The sequence below is a fragment of the Ictidomys tridecemlineatus genome, chromosome 10, assembly GCF_052094955.1.
Source record: "Ictidomys tridecemlineatus isolate mIctTri1 chromosome 10, mIctTri1.hap1, whole genome shotgun sequence".
In the NCBI taxonomy this organism is placed as follows: Eukaryota; Metazoa; Chordata; class Mammalia; order Rodentia; family Sciuridae; genus Ictidomys; species Ictidomys tridecemlineatus.
The window spans coordinates 112437216-112458034 of NC_135486.1; the positions used below are offsets into that span (position 1 = coordinate 112437216).

General features: G+C 36.2%; 2 protein-coding genes and 2 pseudogenes across 3 annotated transcripts in view; 2 read left to right on the forward strand and 2 right to left on the reverse strand.

Moving 5' to 3' along the window:
• LOC101974169 (cytochrome P450 3A4) overlaps window positions 1-4039 on the forward strand; it is a 60230-nt gene extending 56191 nt beyond the window's left edge. The window contains 1 exon segment of the mRNA XM_078024778.1: window positions 1366-4039. Coding sequence (XP_077880904.1) covers window positions 1366-1567 — 202 coding nt within the window. The 3' untranslated portion in view covers window positions 1568-4039.
• Window positions 1-9610, reverse strand: part of LOC144364731 (cytochrome P450 3A4-like) — a 382460-nt pseudogene extending 372850 nt beyond the window's left edge. The window contains exon 1 of the transcript XR_013427180.1: window positions 9336-9610. The product of XR_013427180.1 is annotated as a cytochrome P450 3A4-like (transcript). The remainder of the gene's footprint in view (window positions 1-9335) is intronic.
• The window catches only part of LOC144367625 (cytochrome P450 3A11-like), a 492905-nt gene that overhangs the window by 382928 nt on the left and 89158 nt on the right, over window positions 1-20819 (forward strand). The gene's annotated exons all lie outside the window — the stretch shown is intronic.
• Window positions 4517-6374, reverse strand: LOC144367645 (olfactory receptor 2AE1-like; annotated as a pseudogene).

Sequence of the window (20819 nt, forward strand, 5' to 3'; positions counted from 1 at the left end):
GACTCTTTCAAAGCCAAGTAACTTGCCCCCAAGACACCTGAGACATTCATCTTTAAATATGTCTTGACCTTGGTCTTCTGAAAATTTGGATCCAACCTCACAGTTTGCACTCTGGAAAGAGTTACTGTTTTCCTGTTGTTGTACTGAAGAGCAAAATAGATAAAGTTTACAGGGTAGTGGTGGCATGGGATCAAGACTTCTCTTGGCCCATAACTTTACACTTCTTGATTAGAGTGACCTTGTCTTGTTGGTTATGAGTTCCTCAATGCAAGTTTCCTCCAATTTCAGCACTTCCAACATTTTAACTACACAGATACAAAATCAGAGATTACACATCTCTTTGATTCACTGAGGCATGATAAGATACTAAATGCTTAAGGTGCATCAGGAACTAAACCAGGATGAGGAAAATTACAAAGATGTATGGTGTGGAGGACTCTTGACATACACGCAAGGATAATCTACAGACAGTAGTTTGGAAAACGCTTTCAATGCTTCTGCATCTGCTCATCATCTGCCCAAACAACTATAAACCAACCTCATCAGACCCTCCACACACCACACATCCTCCAAGAGATTCCATGTTACTTTGAATCACAATCACCTATAAATTTGCCAAAATGTTCTCAAATATATAAGAATACATTTAAAAACAATCACAATATCATTATCACTTTCTCTAAATCAACACTTTCTCCTTAAAGTAATCAAATAACTAGGGCTCAATTTGAATAAAACCTGGGTTCAACATTCCAGGAATTATTTGTAACCTGATGAGACAGACTCAGAAGACAATGATAATATTCTAAAGGGAGAGAGGCAGAGACAGAAAGAGAAGGAGAAAAAAGATGAATGAGGAGGAGGTAGAGGAAGAGAGGAATTGGGAAAAAGAAGACAGAGAGGAAGGAAGGGAGACAAGAAGATCCAGAAAAAAAGGAGTATAGAGAAGAGAGTTAATTATAGTGGGAGAATGTTCTCCTCCTTCATCAATAAAAATATAAAATGCAGGAGTTGGAGTTAAGGCAGGAACACACTTTTCTTCATTTATATGCTCATTTTCTAATTTTTTCAGAGTATGTATGGATAGCAATCCTGAATATAATTTCAGTACTTAAAGACATATTTTCTTTTAAATAGCATTCATCACATCTTAACAAGACAGAGAGCTCCTCTAGTGTAAGGAGAATGAAAAAGTTCTGTAGGTTTCAATTCTTATAAGCAAAGTCACAGCAGGATTTCAGTGACCATTCCACAAAAGAATCCTGTGTTTTGCTGCTTATGAATATTCGGGAGACAACCCCAATTATGTAGGTTTCATAGATTTATGTCTGAATAACTTGTTTTCATCTACTATTGTGGAATCAGGTTCAGTAAGAAGAACAAGGACAGCATCAATCCTTACGTATACATGCCCTTTGGAAATGGACCAAGAAACTGCATTGGCATGAGATTTGCTCTCATGAACATGAAACTTGCTGTCATCAGATTACTGCAGAACTTCTCCTTCCATCCGTGTAAAGAAACACAGGTCAGGGCACTTTATGAAAAAGTAAGGTCTTGTGGGTAGTTTCATTTAGTCGAGGAAACTATTTAAAGAAAATATCTGCTCATTCAAATAATCTCTTTTGAGACACTTGTGCGATGTTAGGCTTCTTCAGTTTTGGAGCTCTATATCTGTGGCTTTATAAAAACAGAGTATAAACAATCAGATAGAATCCATTGAGATTAAGTTTATATGCTTATGTGCAGTGTTTTTGAACTTGATTAAAGTATAAACTCGATTATAATTCAAATGAGCATGAGGCTGCTTTACATAATCAATCCTGAATTGTGAAAATCATGTTTGGATTATGTCAAGTGCTGTTTTCCTCAACAGAACTTATGGAAACTTTGTGACAGTTTTTCTCAACTATTTTCTGAACATTGAAATCAACATAGAATTTTAAAATACAAGATATTTGGTTCATCTCCAAAATTCTAAAATCACTTGCCTAGAGTTTGACTCTAAAAGCTCCCTGTTGGTCTCATTCTGAGACAAAGTTGAGAAACATTGACATCAATCATTTCTTAAAGATAGGAAGGATTTATGCAGTTCAGTGTTTTCCTAATTGATCCAACCTTCCTGGCATCCTGTTGCAGAAAAACTACTTTTCCATTTCAATAGTAACTCTTTGAATCTTATTTCCCCATTTTCCTCATTCTATTCTCATCTTTCAACTTCTAGTTCAGTCCCCAAACTCCTCTAAGTAGTCCTCCCATCTAATGCAGGGCCCATTAATTCCTCTCTTTTGATATTGGTTACTCCAAACTTTTATGATCATCTAAGTTAATATTTTGTCCCAAAAGCATCCGATTTGGAGGCCCATTTTTTTTTTGTATATTAACTACATCATACCACTGAACTACATCACCTCATTTTTGCCCTTCATGAACTCTCAATGGTGACTTAGAGGGAAACTTGTTCTTGGAAGGATTCAAGAAATATTTAAGAAGAGACTTTTCATTGATTTAGAGTACTTGGCTCTAAATTTTTTGCTTTTTTTAAGTTTAAAATTTAACAAATGACACCTCTATCTCTCTATCTCTGTCTATTTCTCTCTCTCTCTGTCTCTCTCTCTGTATCTCTGTATCTCTCTATCTCTCCTAATCTAATGTCAACCCAATCTAATGTTTCTGTTTCTCTCTATGCAGAAAATGTTTGCAAACTATCTGAAATTTAAGAATAGTAATGTTTTGCATTTATGGAACTATGTGGACTCTCTCCTGTGAAGAATACACTTTTCATTGAGTCACAAAAAGCAAGGTTCTATATGGCTTATTTCTAGGGACTGATCATTTATTATGCAATTGCTTTCCCACTTGTTCGTGTTCCATATGGGAAAGGAGGAGACAGAAGTGGTGTCCATTTTATTTGAGAAGTCAGGGCAGTCAGGTAGCTACCCTCTAAGCAGGAAGAAGCTTAAATCTCAGAGAAAGTAGGTCTCTAGTACGTCTGAGATGGGGCAGGTACTTTCTGCAAGCTTCTAGTATTTCCCAAATTGGAACTTCTCAATCTCCATGACAATTGTCTTTTCTTCTCTCTCTTGGGTGTAGAAGATTACTCTTTTGGAGGTACTACCAACACTAAAGGAATGCCTTGGTGGGAATGGGACTAAAGGGGTACTCAAAACTATGTAGAACTCCAATGTTCCCCTTTTGCACTTCAAAGAGGAATAGAAACTTTACGGGGAGAAAGCATGTTGTTCCCTGAAGGTCTTTTCCATCTTTAAACTTCATGGGTTCTATCAAGAGGCATGCCTGGACTCTTAGAAGAAAAGGACTGCTCATAGAGTTCAAATTATAAAACCTAATCAGGGTTACCTATGTAACCCATCCGCGAAGCAACCTGAGCAAACATCCATGAAATTCGCTTTATTTAGCTTTACAAAAAAAGCGTTTGAAATAATACCAAAAATCTAGTTTAAATTATTTAAATTCATCTATTTTGCTGAAAATTTTTTATTTGTGTTGCTGGGCAAATGTTCTACCACTCAGGCTCATCATCACCTGTTTTCCAAAAATTTAAATTATAAAGAACACAAGCCAACATTATTTTATCTCAGTGATGGTAGAGAATAGATGCTCATGAAATACTTCTTTAAATGGACAGAGGCATGCATGCTTTCATTCTACAATATTGTCAAAGCTTAAAGAATAAATGTAAGGAATCCCAGACACATGAGGCTGAAAGTAGTTTTTACATGTTTGTATAGCTTTATTGTCTGAAATGTACCTTTTCCGATTCTTTCTGTTGTTCGGGTTTCATTTACTACATCTAAATATACTTGCTGAATGTTTGCAAATTCCTCTGAAATTAAGCAAGGCACCACGTCTTCAACCAGAAAAACCCATTGTTCTAAAGGTTGTGTCAAGAGATGAGCCTGGAAATTAGAGTCTAAATCTCCCTAAAAATCTCTGCTCTGTTCTTCAAAGAAGATGTATCTCAGAACAAAAGACATGCTGATTTTCTCTGTGAATAAAAATTGGTATTGAAGATGGATTTATGGGTGGATGCTGCTCTTGAGTTACTAGGGATGCTGGACCTTTGCTGGGCTTGTTCAGTGTCTGTGCACAGTATTATCTGTTGTGTGATGAAAAGGAGGTGACCATCTGTGTGCCAAATATGAAGACTCAGCCTCTCTGGTTTTTGGGGGATTCTATACACCCACCTCTGCATCCTCACCTCTTCATATCTGCCCTTATAAATTCTTAAACACTGATTCAGTAACTCAAAAGATCTGAGTACAAATATTTTATCATCAACTCTGTCTTTCAAAACACGCTTTACTTCACAGGATTCTAATATTAATCAACACATTCTAATTTTATACTCCCTAAATAGTCTTTGCTGTCATGATTTACATATGTATTATCAATAAAAATAATGATAGAAAAGGTCTTTATATAGTTATCTTAATATTTTTAGAGTATCATTTAACTTCATATATCTACTTTAAATTGGATTTGTAAAGGTTTTTCCATAATACTCTGAAGGATTATAGACACATACACAATGCTACTTGAATTCCTGCATCTCAGTTAAAATAGTGAAGGTATACGTAAACCACTTTATTCTTGGGGTAGTCAAAGTACGTCATGGATCTGAATTCTTAAAAATTCTTAGCGGTTTACCCATAATAACACTCTATACTTGGGCCAACTGCAGGTGTAGTCATTGGGTGATAATACCTCTCCTCAACACTCTCCTTAGAGCCTTAGCTACATCCTTATTCCGGAGAGTATAAATCAGAGGATTCAGAGTGGGAGTAATAATGCTATAGAACACAGAACCAACTTTGTCTTGCAGTGAAGTGCGCTGGGACCTGGGCCTCATGTATGAGAAGATGTGGGCACCAAACCAGAGAGAGACAACAATGAAGTGGGAGCTACAAGTGGCTAAAGCATTTCTTTTACTCCCAGCTGAATGCATCTCAATGACAATGTGCGAGATGAAGCCATAGGATGTAGAAACCAGGATGGGAGGAGGAGAAGCACGATACTACAGATATACACTGTGGTCTCATAGATGGTGACATCACCACATACCAACTTCACAACAGCTTGATACTCACAGTAAAAGTGCTACATTTTCCGAGATCCACAGAAGGGAAAGTGCATCAAGATGACTGTGTGAATTAGGGAGTTCAGAGATGCCCTCAACCATAAGGTGAGGGCCATCATCAGTGCCACCTTCCTGCTCATGAGCACAGTGTAACGCAGAGGATGACAGATGGCAACATACCTGTCATAGGACATGAGAGCTAGCAGAAGACACTCAGCGCCACCCAGAGACAAATAGAGGAAGTGCTGGGTGGCACATCCCAGGAAGGAGATGGACTTGCTGCCAGACAGGTAGTTTGTAGCCATTTTGGGGATGGTTGTGCAGATGTGCATCAGGTCCATGAGGGAGAGCTGGCTGAGAAGGAAGTACATGGGGGTGTGAAGCCCACGATCCACACAGATGAGGAGGATGGTTAGGGTGTTGCCACTCAGTGCAACAAGGTAGACCACCATGGTCAGGCAGAAAAAGAAAAGGTGGGTCGGGGAGTCATCGAAGAGCCCTTCAAGGATGAAGTCTGCCAGAGAGGTCTGATTCCTCAGCCACATGGTCCCTTCAAAGTCTTTGGGGAAACAGGGAGTGGAGACAAAGTGTGATGCCAGAAATATGGGATCCTGTGTACAGGGTGATAAGCTCTCTTGATCCAAAAAAAACATTTGTGAAGATATTTATTCTCTATTTGTAAGTATCCAGAAACTGAAATTATTAAAATTCATTTTTTTTTCAAAACAAGACAAACCTAAAATTTGTCATCAGGACCATGGTCATTTGAAATTTCAAGACTCTATTAAGGCCCAGAATTTATGACTCTTCTTACTAAATATAGGCCTATGTGTGTGTAATCATGTCTATGATTTGTGTTAGTGTGTGTCTGTGTTTGTATGGTTGTTGGATTATGTTTCCTATTTTACCAGGCAGGTTCTAACAAGAGCAGCTGAACCACTAAGATGTTTCTAGTTATGCATGTAATTGTTAATGGTTGTGTTACAGAACTTTGGCCTTATTTCTTTGTGAAAGCTGGTTAAGGAGTTGGTATACTGCTTTCATGTTTAAGTCTGATGTGGAAACTTAAAGTCGACAGGACAAGCAGTAGAAAGGAAAGAAAGTACAAAGCAGGGCAGACAAGAGACAGACGAAATCCCTAAGCATGAGCTGTGACCCCACAAGAGAAAACAAAAAGAGTCAGTCTGTTTGCCTATAGAATTAGGCACTAAGGTTCTTCTTTTTGTATTGGCTCTTTTGAATTCTACAAAATATTAGGGTTTCTTTTGACATAATTAAAAAGCATTAAATAGGCCTCAATTCAGTACCCATACTTCCCCTTTCCCTCTCCTCCTCCCTTCCTCTGATTCCTTCCCTCTTCTCTTATGATCTGCTATTTATTTATGGTTTTTTTTATTAGTTACTTGTGGCTATACATAAAGATGAGATCCATATGGTATGTTCATTCAGGCACATTGGAAATTTAGGTAAGATTTCTAATGAAGCTGAATGCACACCCCTAGCCCAGAATTCCAAGAGCCTAAGGAAGAATCCTGGGGAAGATAGAGTAACTGCAGGCCCAGCCACTGCTCCCTACCAGTGAGGTGTGAGCCACCAGACCAGCAAAAATGTATTAGTACTACAGGATGGCTGCTTCCCTTCTGCCCTCTAATCTCCCAGGAAGCTCCTCTTGAGACCCACCTTAAACAGAAACGATGGATTAGAGGGAATTTGGTTAGATGTAGTTCATCCTAGAAAACGTCACACATCGCAAAATCACTGCAGGCCATCTTCTGTCCTTTTGGTACACATGCACACCTCCATCAGTCAGGTTAACCTCCAAATACAAAAATGATACCTGTGTAACTAAATACAATACATGCAGCATGAAGGCAAACATCTTAACCCTTTCTCCAGAAAAAAAAAAAAAAACCCAAAGTTCTTTACGTTGCCTAGGGGAGACATTCATTCCTCTGATACATGTTTTCCCTTTAATATCCTGGAACTTCAAAATTTTCCGGATAATATATATGAAAAAAATATTCTTATGAAAACCACCCATGGGATAGAGATTCTTATTCCAAAAAAGGTTAACCAGTAGTTTGGATATCAGCCTCTGTTTCCTCACTTAGTCCTGGCATCTGCCCAATATATCCATGAACAAACTGGACATGGCATCAGGGGTAAAGTTTATCCCTGGATTCATCATGATAAACTTACACTCACCAAGGCCAATCTGTCTAAAGCCACTGATGAATACCCATGGCTAACAGCAAAGACAATCGTGAGTTCCCAACATCGCACCATTCCCTGGGGTGATCAGCCAGCCACTGCATAGCACATTGATGACATTGGACCAAATTCAACATGAAAGGGACACTCCTTTTTTTTCTGGACTGGACACTCACTCTTGGTATGGATTTTGCTTCCTCTCCTGAAATGCTGCTGCCAGAACTACCATCTCTGGACTCACAGAATGCTTTATTTACCATAAGGGTATTCAATGCAGCATTGCTTCTGAACAAGGAGCTCCATTCACAGCAAACAACTGTGTAATGTGGCCTGTGTTCATGGGATTTGTTATAATTAACATAGGTCCTTTATCTTCCTGAAACACAGAACCTGATAGAATGGTAAAATACCCTTGGAAGACTCTGCCTCAAGTAACACCTAGATGACAACACCTCTCATTGCTGGAGCAATGTCCTCCAAGATGTGATACATGCTCGATGTCTGCATCTAATTTATGGTACTGCTTCTCCCACAGCAAGAATTCATAGGATCAGACCCCCAAGAATTCAGTGGATAGAAATAAGAGTGTGTTCTCTCCCTATAAGATTGATGTCTATGAACCACTAACATTTCTGTTCTGCTGCTTTTAGCCACAAAGGGAGAGATTCTTCCACCCAGACACAAAGTGATTCCATTTTCTTATGGAAACAAGAAAGAAATACTCATTACTATCACCCACTGGATAGAGATTCTTATGCAAAAAGGGTTAACCTGAACTTTGGATATCAGCCCCTGTTTCCTCACTCAGTCCTGGCATCTGCCCAATAGATCCGTGAACAAACAGGACATGGCATCAAGGGTAAAGTTTATCCCTGAGAGTTGAGGTAGCTACTTTAGGATGCTAATTATAGCTGAATCAACAGGTGAAGAAGAAGGTCACTCTGTGGCATGGAGTGATTGATTCTTACTAGGAAGGAAAACTGAGTTGCTACTACACAATACAGAGAGAAAGAGCAAGTGTGACATAGGACAGTGTCTCGGTACCTCTTCAAACTCCCAGGTCCTGTGATGGAGGGCAATAGGAAACTAAAGCCCAAGTCAGGTCACACTGATAAGGGCTCAGATACTTCAGAGAAGAAGGTTTGGGTCACCCAAGTAACCAGGAACAATGACCAGCTGTGAACCAAGGCAGTATGGACTGTGGAGTGAAATAGGATAAGGACCAAAAATGACCATGTGGACAACTCTCAGGAACACACACTGCCATTCTTTTGCATTTCTTCTTAATGCTGATTAGAATTTGTATATTTATATGACACAAATTAAGTGTTTATTTCATTATCGTCCTCCTATCAAACATGAGGTGTGGATAATACCTAAAATCATCTCTCAGTATTTAAATAACTGGATATAAATGAAAGAGTATGACTCAGTAGAAACAGAATATATTTCACACAAAATGCAATAAAAGTATTTTTCTCCCTTAATGAGGAAAGGGTTGCTTATTTTATTTAATCTACTTGGGAAAATGATGATCTCTTAGTTTATATATAGAATAGTCATATCAGATTAGGTAGAAGGATATTTTATGTTAACAGTAAAATCATTTTGAAATAGGATTTTTATTTTGACAGTTTACTGAATGAGAGGGAAATTATAAGGTTTTTATTTGAATGATATTTCTTTCAAGACATAACATCACATCTATTATTGTATCAAAAATTGTCAATCTTACTCATTATCAGTTTGCCTTTTTTAAATTTGATCTTCATTCTAACCAAAATGTAAAAATTCTCCAGTGCAAATCTTAAAGTTTTTCATCAACTTTAATAAATGTACAGAGGGGCTGGGGAATGAAGCTCAGTGATAACAGTATTTGCCTAGCATATATGAGGCCTTGGGTTCAATCCCCAGCACCACTTACAAAAATTACATGTATATTTATATATTAACAAGTCAGATGTACACGGCAAATCAATGATCAGAAAGCGAACATCGTCATATCACCACCACCAGGTTTTACCTTTTCTTTATTTTCTAGGCGTTTTTGTTTCATCCTCATTACAGCATTTTTAAAAAATCCAGAACACTTTTTGAAAACCTGCAGACATTTAATGCTTGAATCACTGGTCTAAGGAATGGAAATATCACTAGAAAGAAAGTGAAAGAAAAAATAAAGAGAAACCTTGATGAAAAGGCAACATCCCAGGAACATTGATCATTTTCTAAAAAATACAGAAGAGAAAAATCATCAGTTTTCTCAACCAGAAGCCATTCCCCCTGTGGCCAGTACCTGGTGTCTGATTCATGTCGGAGCAAGGGTACTTCATACATGGGGTTGCAGCCACCATAGCAGGTGATCAGTGGCCCCATCAATGCCACTGGACTGAGCAAAGGAAGAGGATTAAATTCCCAGGCCCCTTATCCTTTTGTTTATTGGAATAGAATCTCTGGATAAACCAGTTCATAGTCTGTGCTATATTTAATTATGCATTCAAGGAAAAGTAGGCAGGATAGGTACAATTTGGCCTATGTTCCTCAGCTGTCAAGAACTGAAACCAGAAATCAATAACAGATAGAAAATCAGGAAACTCAGACAAAAATGCAAATTAACCATAAAACTTCCAGATACAACTCTCAAGCATGAAAGATGGTATCCAAAGGCAACTAGAAGTTGTTTTAGGTGAATTAAGGTGAAGACATGTTATATCACACTTAGGAGAAGTAGCAAAAGCGGCGCTCATAAACATACAGCTACAGATGTATAGGTTTTATAAAAGATAGTTCTCAAGTCAATAGTCTAAGTTAAATCATAAAATGGTGAAAAGAGGAAATTAAACAAAAGGCAAGGATAAGGAAGAAAATCATAAAACCCAAGGTGAAACAAATGAAATAGAAAAGAAATAAAATTGACGAAAACAAAAGGTGTCTATAAGTCACCTTACCCCTTTGAAAATGTCATAAAAATCGCCAAACCATTAGCCAAAATGACCAAGAAATACAAAGGAGTAACAGTTTCATATGATGATATTTTCTCTCAATATGTACTAGAAATGGGCATCGTGATAATAAGGTATATCTACTTTTAGTTATTTTGGTGTCCTTCACACTCTTTTCCAGAATGGTGTACATTCCTACCTACAATATGTACAAGAACTTTTTCTCCACATCTAACCAGCATTTGTTATTTTTTCATTCATTCTTTCTTTTTTTGATGATGGTCATTCTAACCAGGGTGAGATGATGTTTTATTGTAGTTTTAATTTGCATTTCCCTGACACCAAGTGATATTGAACAGTTTTTTCCTGTATTTTTAAGTCATTTGTATTTTTTTGTTTTTGAGAAATAACTATTTGGAGCATTTTTCTATTTTTAAACTGGATTACTTGGGGGTTTGGTCATTAAGTTTTTTAAAATTTGTTATATTATGGAATTATATATCATTTATAAATGTAATACTCTATAGATATATAAAACATATTTTATATTAATCTATTTTTTTCTAAATGATTGGAACATCTGTACATCCAGATTTATTTCTATATTATTCTGAATACGTGAGATGTGCATTAAATCTAGGTATCCATCAATGCATGGATAAAGAATGTGACAAATATATATATATATATATATATATATATATATATATTATAAAATTTATGTATTTATAATATATATTAAAATAAAAAACACATATATAGCCACACATACATATATGCCCAATTGAACATTCATCCATAAAGAAGAATAAAATCCTGTATTTTGTAGCTAAAACTGGATGGAATTAGAAGACATTCAGCTTATGAACTAAACTAGACACATCAGTGCAAGTACCACATGTTCTTTCTCATATGTGGAAGGTAAAAATATTTTACCTGAATGTGTAATAGTGATTATTAAAGGTTAGGAAGGGCTATGGCAGAAGGTGGATAAAGAAAGGCTCTATTTAATTTGTGTATGCTGTGTATATGTATTGAGACATCACAGGGAACCGCATTTATTTGCATAACTCATACATGTTAATTAAAAAAATAAAATAAATATAAAAAAGAAATGAAGAGCAAGAGAAATGAAAGGAGAATTTATTACTAACATTGGAGAGGAATTATGAAAGAATTCTAACAATTTGATTATTCACATATAATTTGTGCAGAAAATCCTAAAAGACACAAACTACAGAAATTGATTGAGAAGTAAATATACAACCTGAATAAACTTGTAAAATGTAACATGATTGCATTAGTAATAGAAAATTATTCGCAAATACAAGCCCAGATCTGGATTGTTTTAATAGTAGATTCTACAAAATAAAGAACTAATACCAATTATTCACAAACACTTCCAAAATTAAAAGAGCATTTCTGAATATAGTCTAAAAAGCCAATATTACCCTAATACAAACACCAAGCAAAGACAACACAGGAAATGGTTGTGTAATACACCAAATCCATGAAATAAAAAGTCAACACAGGGGATTGTTTCAATTGATGCAAAAAAAAAACATTTGATAAAAATTAAAACCAACCTTCCCCCTGAAAAAATAATCCCCCAAATCATTCTTTTGTGATAAAACACTCAGCAAATTAGGACTAGGATGAAATTTTATAAACCTGATAAACGATGTCTATGAAAACTTGTAGCTTAATAATTTAATATATTAATCCCAAATCAAGAACATGACAAGCATCCCTCTCTCACCACTTCTCTTGGAGTACTGTAAGTAATGACATGTTCACCAGCATTTCATGATACAAGATCAGTACACAAAAATAAACTGCATTTCTCTACACTGTGATAAGCAACTCAAAAGAAAAACTAAGAAATTAAAAAATAATTCTATATTCAATGACATTAAAAAGAATAAAATACATAGGAATCAATTTAACAAAGGTGCAAGACAAGGACAATAATAGCTACAAAATATTGTTGAAATAAAAGAAAGAGGATCTACATGACTAGGAAAAACATCTCAGGTTTATGGATCAGAAAACTTAATATTGTCCAAATGGAAACAGTATTGAAATTGATTTGCAGATCCTAATGAACTTTGTAACAGAATCTTAGCTGGCTTCTTTGAGGAATTGGCAAGTTGATTTAAAATTCACATAGAATTCAAAGGGACACAGAATAGCTAAAATGATGTTGAAAAATGAGATTAAAGTTGTAGGACACACATTTCTTGATTTCAAAACCTACTCCAAAGCAAAAATAAAATGTGGTCCTACAAGATCGGTAAACATAGATAAATAGAATAGGATTTAGAGTCTAGAAATTAACCCACATGTCTATAGCCCATAAAATTTTCAGAAATGTGTCCTTTCCAATGGATTGGAAGAAGGTTAAAAACCATTTGTTTTGGTATTTGGCAAAATAATAATAACAGCTTGAATATTTTGGAGCTTTATCATTGTATTCAAGATGTAAAAAAAAAAAAGTAAAATTGATTCTTTCGATCCTACTTTTTAGCTGATCAAATAACCCTGGAAACATTCTTAAACATTCTGCATGTTATATTCTTGTGTTGTTCTCTTTGCTACTAATTTTGTATTGTAATAGTAGGATGGTGAGCTTTCAAAATAAGGATTCAGGGATTCGAAAAAGTGACCCATCACATGCTTTTTCAAAAAAAAAAGTGGAAATATTAGGGGGGCTGTTGGGCTGAATGACTGGCATTCTCTTTCTTGTGATTAGAAGAGGTTCTGTCGGTTTCTTTTTTAGGGACCTAGATATTGCCTGAATCCTTGAAGTAGCCGAATGTGTCTTCATGCATAGGTGTTTCTTCCCGCAGCCCCAGGGGTTGAATTTCTCACCTGTAACCCTGCCCCTTTTGACCTTTTTGGATGAAACTTTTTAAAGAATGAAAGTCTCCCCCCCCAATAAAAGCTCACTTCTGAACAGGCTAGCTCTCTCTCTTGCCAGCCTCTGGTGACTTTCCTCACTCTTCCATTTGGGGAGCTTGAGGCCGAGAGCAGAGGAGCTATCCTGAAGCTTGATTCAAAGGTAAAGTGTGTGTGTCTGTGTTTTATTTGGTATCCCAGGAAATTCCCACGAGTGACCTTAAGTTAAGCTGCCTGCACTGGTTGTGGGTGGCAGTATAAGACCAAGATTCTGTAACATAATCCAGAACACACACATGCACACTCATACACACACACACACACACACATGCACACACACACACACACACACACACACACATTAGATGCTAAGCTCCTGTTCTTAAACTCTGACTCATAAAATGAGCAGCAAACCATATAAATCACACACATGCTCACACACATAACAACCCCATATATACAGACTAGCACACACACACACACACACACACACACACACACACACACAAACACACATAATATGTATACATATACACACATACATACACATTTTTTTATGAGAGGAGACATAAATTTTGGTCCTTAATTTTGAAGTCTAGAAATTTTGGAATTTCAGAGTGATCATGATCATGAAGGAAGATTTTAGATTTCTCTTGTTTTGAAAAAAGTATATTTCAATAATTTTAGCTGCTAGATCATTAGAGACAGAAAAACAATTTTCTACAATTTGTTTTCTTGGATCAAAAGTTCCTTATCACTATGAACACATTATCCCATATTTCTGGCATCACATTTGGTCTCCACTCCTTATTTCCCCAGGGACTTAGTATAAATAAAATATCATCCTGGTTTCTACATCCTATGGCTTCATCCTGCACAATGTAAGACAAATTCCTTTGCCATTTGTAGCGCCCACCTCACTGTGGTTTCTCTCTGGTTTGGTGCATGCATCTTCTCATACATGAAGTCCAGGTCCCAGTGCACTCCACTGCAAGACAAAGTTGGTTTATTACTCCCACTCTGAATCCTCTGTTTTATTTCTTTTTATTTTAAATTGTTATATATGAGAATGAGTTACAATTCATAGTACACATATAAAGCACATTTTTTACATATCCTTGGTTTTATAGAATGTATATTTACACCTTTAAGGTCTTCATATATGTATTTAAGGTAATGATATCCATCTCATTCCACCATATTTTTATTCCTCCATGCCCCCTCCTTAGCACTCCCACCCTTTTATTCTGACTAGAGTTTGTATAAATCCTCCCATGCTCCCCCCAAACCACATTATGAATTACCCTCTTTATATCAGAGAAAACATTTGACATTTGTTTTTCTGGGATTGGCTAACTTTACTGAGCATTATCTTCTCAAACTCTATACGTTTACCTGAAATATCATGATTTTATTCTCTTTTATTGCTGACTAATATTCCATTGTGTATATATATCATTTTTTGTTTATTCATTCATCTACTAAAAGGCATCTATGTTGGTTCCACAGATTGGCTATTGTGAGTTGTGCTGCTATACACTTTGATGTGGCTGTGTCCCTGAAGTACGCTGTTTTTAAGTCCTTTGGGTATAGACCAAGGAGAGGGATAGAAGGGTCAAATGGTGATTCTATCCCCAGATTTCCAAGGAATCTCCATACTATTGTTTATATTGGCTGCACCAATTTACAGTCCTATAAGCAATGTATGAGTGTACCTTTTTCCTCACATCCTAACCAACACTTATTGTTGTTTGTATTCTTAATAGCTGCATTCTGAATGGAGTGAGATGAAATCTTAGAGTAGTTTTGATTTGTATTTCTCTAATTGCTACACATGTTGAATATTTTTTATATATTTGTTAGTTGATTTTAAATCATCTTCTGAGAGGTGTCTCTTCAGTTCTTTGGCCCATTTATTGGTTGAGATATTAGTTTTTTCGTGTTTAGCTTTTTGATTTCTTTATATACACTAGAGATTAGTGCTCTATCTCCTGTGTGAGGTGTAAAATGTTGCTACCAAGATGTAGGTTCTCTATTCATCTCACTGATTGTTTCTCTTACTGAGAAGAAACTTTTAGTTTGAATCCATCCAATTGTTGATTCTTCATTTTAATTCTTGTGCTATAGGAGTATTATTAAGGAAGTTGGGGCCTAATCTGACGTTATAGAGATTTTGGCCTACTCTTTCTTATAATAGGCACGGTGACTCTGATCTAATTCCTAGGTCCTTGATTTAATTTGAGATGAGTTTTGTGCATTGGGAAAAATAGCATTTTAATTTCATTTTGTTGCATATGGATTGCCAGTTTCTCCAGCACCATTTGTTGAAAAGGTTTTGTTTTTCTCCAATGTTTCTTTTTGGCGCCTTTGTCTAATGTAAGATGACTGCAATTATGTGGGTTAGTCTCTGTGTCCTCCATTCTGTACTATTGGTCTACCAGTCTATCTTGGTGCCAATACCATGCTGTTTTTGTTACTATTGCTCTGTAGTATAGTTTAAGTTCTGGTACAGTGATGCCACCTTTTATATTTTCTTGCTAAAAAGGGAAGATTAAAGAGAAGATCTAATTCTAAGAAATCTAAAAGCAAAAAAGAAAATAATAAAAGAGAGATTAAAAAAAGGGAATTTAGAGTCAATCTTGAATTTCCTTGAAGTATTGTACATATTGAAGTCATTATCCTCTTTTTCTTTGAGATAAGATTTTACCATGTTCTCTATGTTGGGTATAGACCGAGGAGTGGGATATCTGGGACAAATGGCAGATATATCTTCTTAAAGGTCCTCAGAATTACTCCTGGATTTGTAATTCTCCTGCCTCAGCCTCCAGAGTGGTTGGGACTACAGGTGTGTGCCACAGTTTCATTAGTTGTTCTTGAGTAGAAATATGAAGAAAGTCTAGTTTTCTGTGTCATTTTCTCACGTACATGAAGTGTTTTTGAAATCCTGCCAAATTTGAATGATTTCCTCCACCTGGATGTGAAAAAATCAAAGCTGAGAGAAAGTGAGTGAGTTTCCCAGGGACATTCTCAAGGACACTTCACTTATTTTTTCCCCAGATCTTTTTCATTTCTTTTATGAATCCTTTTAGAATCATGGGGAAAGTAGGAAATTAAAGGCACAAATCACCTCTTTAGTTAACCATGTTGATGTGATTAGTTTAGTTGGCTTCTTCACTATTGTTACCCTGACAAGAACCACTGGACTCACAGTTTCAGAGGTCTCAATCCATACATGGCTTACTCTGTTTCTTTGGTCTGCAGTGAGGCAGAATAACATGGGAGAAGAGTGTAAAGGAATAAAGAAGTTTAGGACATGGCACTAGGAAGCAGACAGAAACTCCACTAACCAGGGACAAAATATATGCCCTGAAGCCAGGCCCTCAGAGACCAACCTCTTTCATCAATACCCTACCTACCTACAGTTGCACCCAGTTAATCCTTACTGAAAAAATAGTGTACTGAGTAGATTAAGGCTTTCACAATTCAATCACTTTATTTCTGAACTTTTTTCAATTGCCTCACACATGAGCTTCTGAGAGACACCAACACCATAACAGTGAGTTTCATGTATGTTTGGAGTGAGAAAGAATAAGTTAGGATTGACAAAATGGGGTCACCTTTCAGTTTTCCAGCTCAATGTGGAAAAGATGGGGAGATGCCACTCTACCCATGGGAGTCAGCAAGTTAAGTACTCTAAGTTTTTGCTTCTAACACTTAAAAATAAATCTTCCTGTTGCTATGTTTCAGGGGTGATATTTTTATGATTCACAGGGAGACCCCCAATTATGTGGATCTTACAGCCTGTCTAGTATACTATTGAACTGAAAAATGTGAATAGGAAAATAATGCCTTTTCAGCAGGAATAGCAGTATGGAATTCTCAGATGGTCATTAGGTCTCAGAATTTTAGAATTAGAATATGATTAACAAGCCTCAGTGTTTGGGAGAGATAATCTGAGCAGAGTGTAGCCTTTTTTTCTGGCCTCTGGTTTTAAGCTCATGAATTTGTGTCCAGTAATCAGGACCTGAGTCAAATACTTAACCAGGTTAGTCCCAAATGCAAGCCAAAAATTCACATTTTTTTTGGAACATTCCATTCAGTTGACTTAAATTTTAATAGTTTTTAAATCACCTAATTTCTGCTCATTTGACATTACTAAATGTGCCTTTGTTGAAAAAACAATACTCATCTTGTGTTTAATTATGAGAAATACATAGATAAGAACTGTTTGATCTTATTCATACTTTTTTCCTTCTAAGACTTACAGACAGGGTATTATCTTTGGAGGATAATAAAAATGCAGAATGCTTTTGTTTCATCTCTCAAATCCTCTAAATGTACCTTCAGTAGTAAAACTTGAGTAATGCCATAGAAATAACCACAAATTTAGACATTAAGAAGTTTTTTTAAATTTTTTTTATTGGTTGTTCACAACATTACAAAGCTCTTGACATATCATATTTCACACATTAGATTGTAGTGGGTTACGAACTCTCAATTTCACCCCAAATGCAGATTGCAGAATCACGTCAGTTACACATCCACATTTTTACATAATGCCCTATTAGCAATTGTTGTATTCTGCTGTCTTTCCTATCCCCTACTATCCCCCCTCCCCTTCCCTCACATCTTCTCTCTCTACCCCATCTACTGTAATTCATTTCTCTCCTTGTTTATTTTCCCATTCCCCTCACAACCTCTTATATGTAATTTTGTATAGCAATGAGGGTCTCCCTTCATTTCCACGCAATTTCCCTTTTCTCTCCCTTTCCCACCAATCTCATGTCTCTGTTTAATGTTAATCTTTTCTTCCTGCTCTTCTTCCCTTCTCTGTTCATAGTTGCTCTTATTATATCAAAGAAGACATTTGGTATTTGTTTTTTAGGGATTGACTAGCTTCACTAAGCATAATCTGCTCTAGTGCCATCCATTTCCCTGCAAATTCTATGATTTTGTCATTTTTTATTGCTGCATAGTACTCCATTGTGCATAGATGCCACATTTTTTATCCATTCATCTATTGAAGGGCATTTGGGTTGGTTCCACAGTCTACCTATTGTGAATTGTGCTACTATGAACATCGCTATGGCAGCATCCCTGTAGCATGCTCTTTTAAGGTCTTCAGGGAATAGTCTGAGAAGGGCAATAGCAGGGTCAAATTGTGGTTCCATTCCCAGCTTTCCCAGGAATCTCCAAACTTCTTTCCAAATTGGCCGCACCAATTTGCAGTCCCACCAGCAATGTACAAGAGTACACTTTTCTCCACATCCTCGCCACCACTTGTTGTTGTTTGACTTCATAGTGGCTGCCAATCTTACTGGAGTGAGATGGTATTTTAGGGTGGTTTTGATTTGAATCTCTCTGACTGCTAGAGATGGTGAGCATTTTTTCATGTACTTGTTGATTGATTGTATATCCTCCTATGAGAAGTATCTGTTCACGTCGTTGGCCCATTTGTTGATTGGGTTATTTTTTATCTTATTGTCTGATTTTTTGAGTTCTTTGTATACTCTGGATATTAGGGCTCTATCTGAAGTGTGAGGAGTAAAAATTAAGTCTCAGGATGTAGGCTCCCTATTTACCTCTCTTATTGTTTCTCTTGCTGAGAAAAAATCTTTTTAGTTTAAGTAAGTCCCATTTTTTGATTCTTGTTATTAACTGTTGTGCTGTGGGTGTCCTATAAAGGAATTTAGAGCCCGACCCCACAATATGAAGATCGGAGCCTACTTTTTCTTCTATCAGACGCAGAGACTTTGATTTGATATCAAGCTCCTTGATCCATTTTGAGTTAACTTTTGTGCAGTGTGAAAGAAAGGGATTCAGTTTCATTTTGTTGCATATGGATTTCCAGTTTTCCCAACACCATTTGTTGAAGATGCTATCCTTCTTCCATTGCATGCTTTTAGCTCCTTTATCAAATATAAGGTAGTTGTAACTTTATGGATTAGTCTCTGTGTCCTCTATTATACCGTTGGTCCACGTGCCTGTTTTGGTACCAGTACCATGCTGTTTTTGTCACTATTGCTCTGTAATATATTTTGAAGTCTGGTATCGCTATACCACTTGATTCACACTTCCTGCTTAGAATTGCTTTTGCTATTCTGGGTCTTTTATTTTTCCATATGAATTTCATGATGGCTTTCTCCATTTCTTCAAAAAATGCCGTTGGGATTTTGATTGGCATTGCATTAAACCTATAGAGGACTTTTGGTAATATCGCCATTTTGATAATGTTAGTTCTGCCTATCCATGAACAGGGTATATTTTTCCATCTTCTAAGATTTTCTTCTACTTCTCTCTTTAGGGTTCTGTAGTTTTCATTGTATAAATCTTTCACCTCTTTTGTTAGGTTGATTCCCAAGTATTTTTTTTTTGAGGATATTGTGAATGGAGTGTTTTTCCTCATTTTCATTTAAGAAGTTTTGTCGCTGATATACAAAAATTCCTTTGATTTATGCGTGTTGATTTTATACCTTGCTACTTTGCTGAATTCATTTATCAGTTCTAGTAATTTCTTTGTAGACCCCTTTGGGTCTTCTAGGTATAGAATAATGTCATCCATAAATAGTGATAATATAAGTTCTTCTTTTCCTATTTTTATGCCTTTAATTTCTTTCGTCTGTCTAATTGCTCTGGCCAGTGTTTCAAGAACTATGTTGAACAGAAGTGGTGAGAGAGGGCATCCCTGTCTCGTTCCAGATTTTAGAGGAAATGCCTTCAATTTTTCTCCATTCAGAATGATGCTATCCTTAGGCTTAGCATAGATTGTTTTTACAATGTTGAGGTATGTTCCTGTTATCCCTAGTTTTTCTCGAGTTTTAAACATAAAGGGATGCTGTACTTTGTGGAATGCTTTTTTCGCATCTATTGAGATGATCATATGGTTCTTATTTTAAGTCTATTGATGTGGTGAATAACATTTATTGATTTCCGTATATTGAACCAGCCTTGCATCCCAGGGATGAATCCTACTTGATCATGGTGCACAATTTTTTCGATATGTTTTTGAATCTGATTTGCCAGAATTTTTTTGAGAATTTTTGCATCTAGGTTCATTAGAGATATTGGTCTGTAGTTTTCTTTTTTTGAGGTATTTTTGTCTGGTTTCAGAATCAGGGTGATGTTGGCCTCATAGAATGAATTTGGAAGAGCTCCCTCTTTTTCTATTTCCTGAAATAACTTGAAAAGTATTGGTATTATTTCTTTTTAAATGATTTTGTAAAACTCCGCTGTATATTCATCTGGTCCTGGGCTTTTCTTGGTTGGTAGTCTTTTGATGTCTTCTTCAATTTCATCCATTGATATTGGTCTGTTCAAATTGTGTGTATTCTCTTGACTCAGTCTGGGCAAATCATATGACTTAAGAAACTTATTGATGTCTTCACTATCTTTTATTTTATTGGAATAGAGGTTTTCAAATAATTTTTAATTGTCTTCTGTATTTCTGTAGCATCTGTTGTGATATTGCCTTTTTCATCCTGTATGTTAGTAATTTGAGTTCTCTCTCTTCTTCTCTTTGTTAGCATGGCTAAGGGTCTGTCAATCTTATTTATTTTTACGAAGAACCAACTTTTAGATTTGATAATTTTTTTCAATAGTTTCTTTTGTTTCAATTTCGTTGATTTCAGCTCTAATTTTAATTATTTCTTGCCTTCTGCTACATTTGCTGT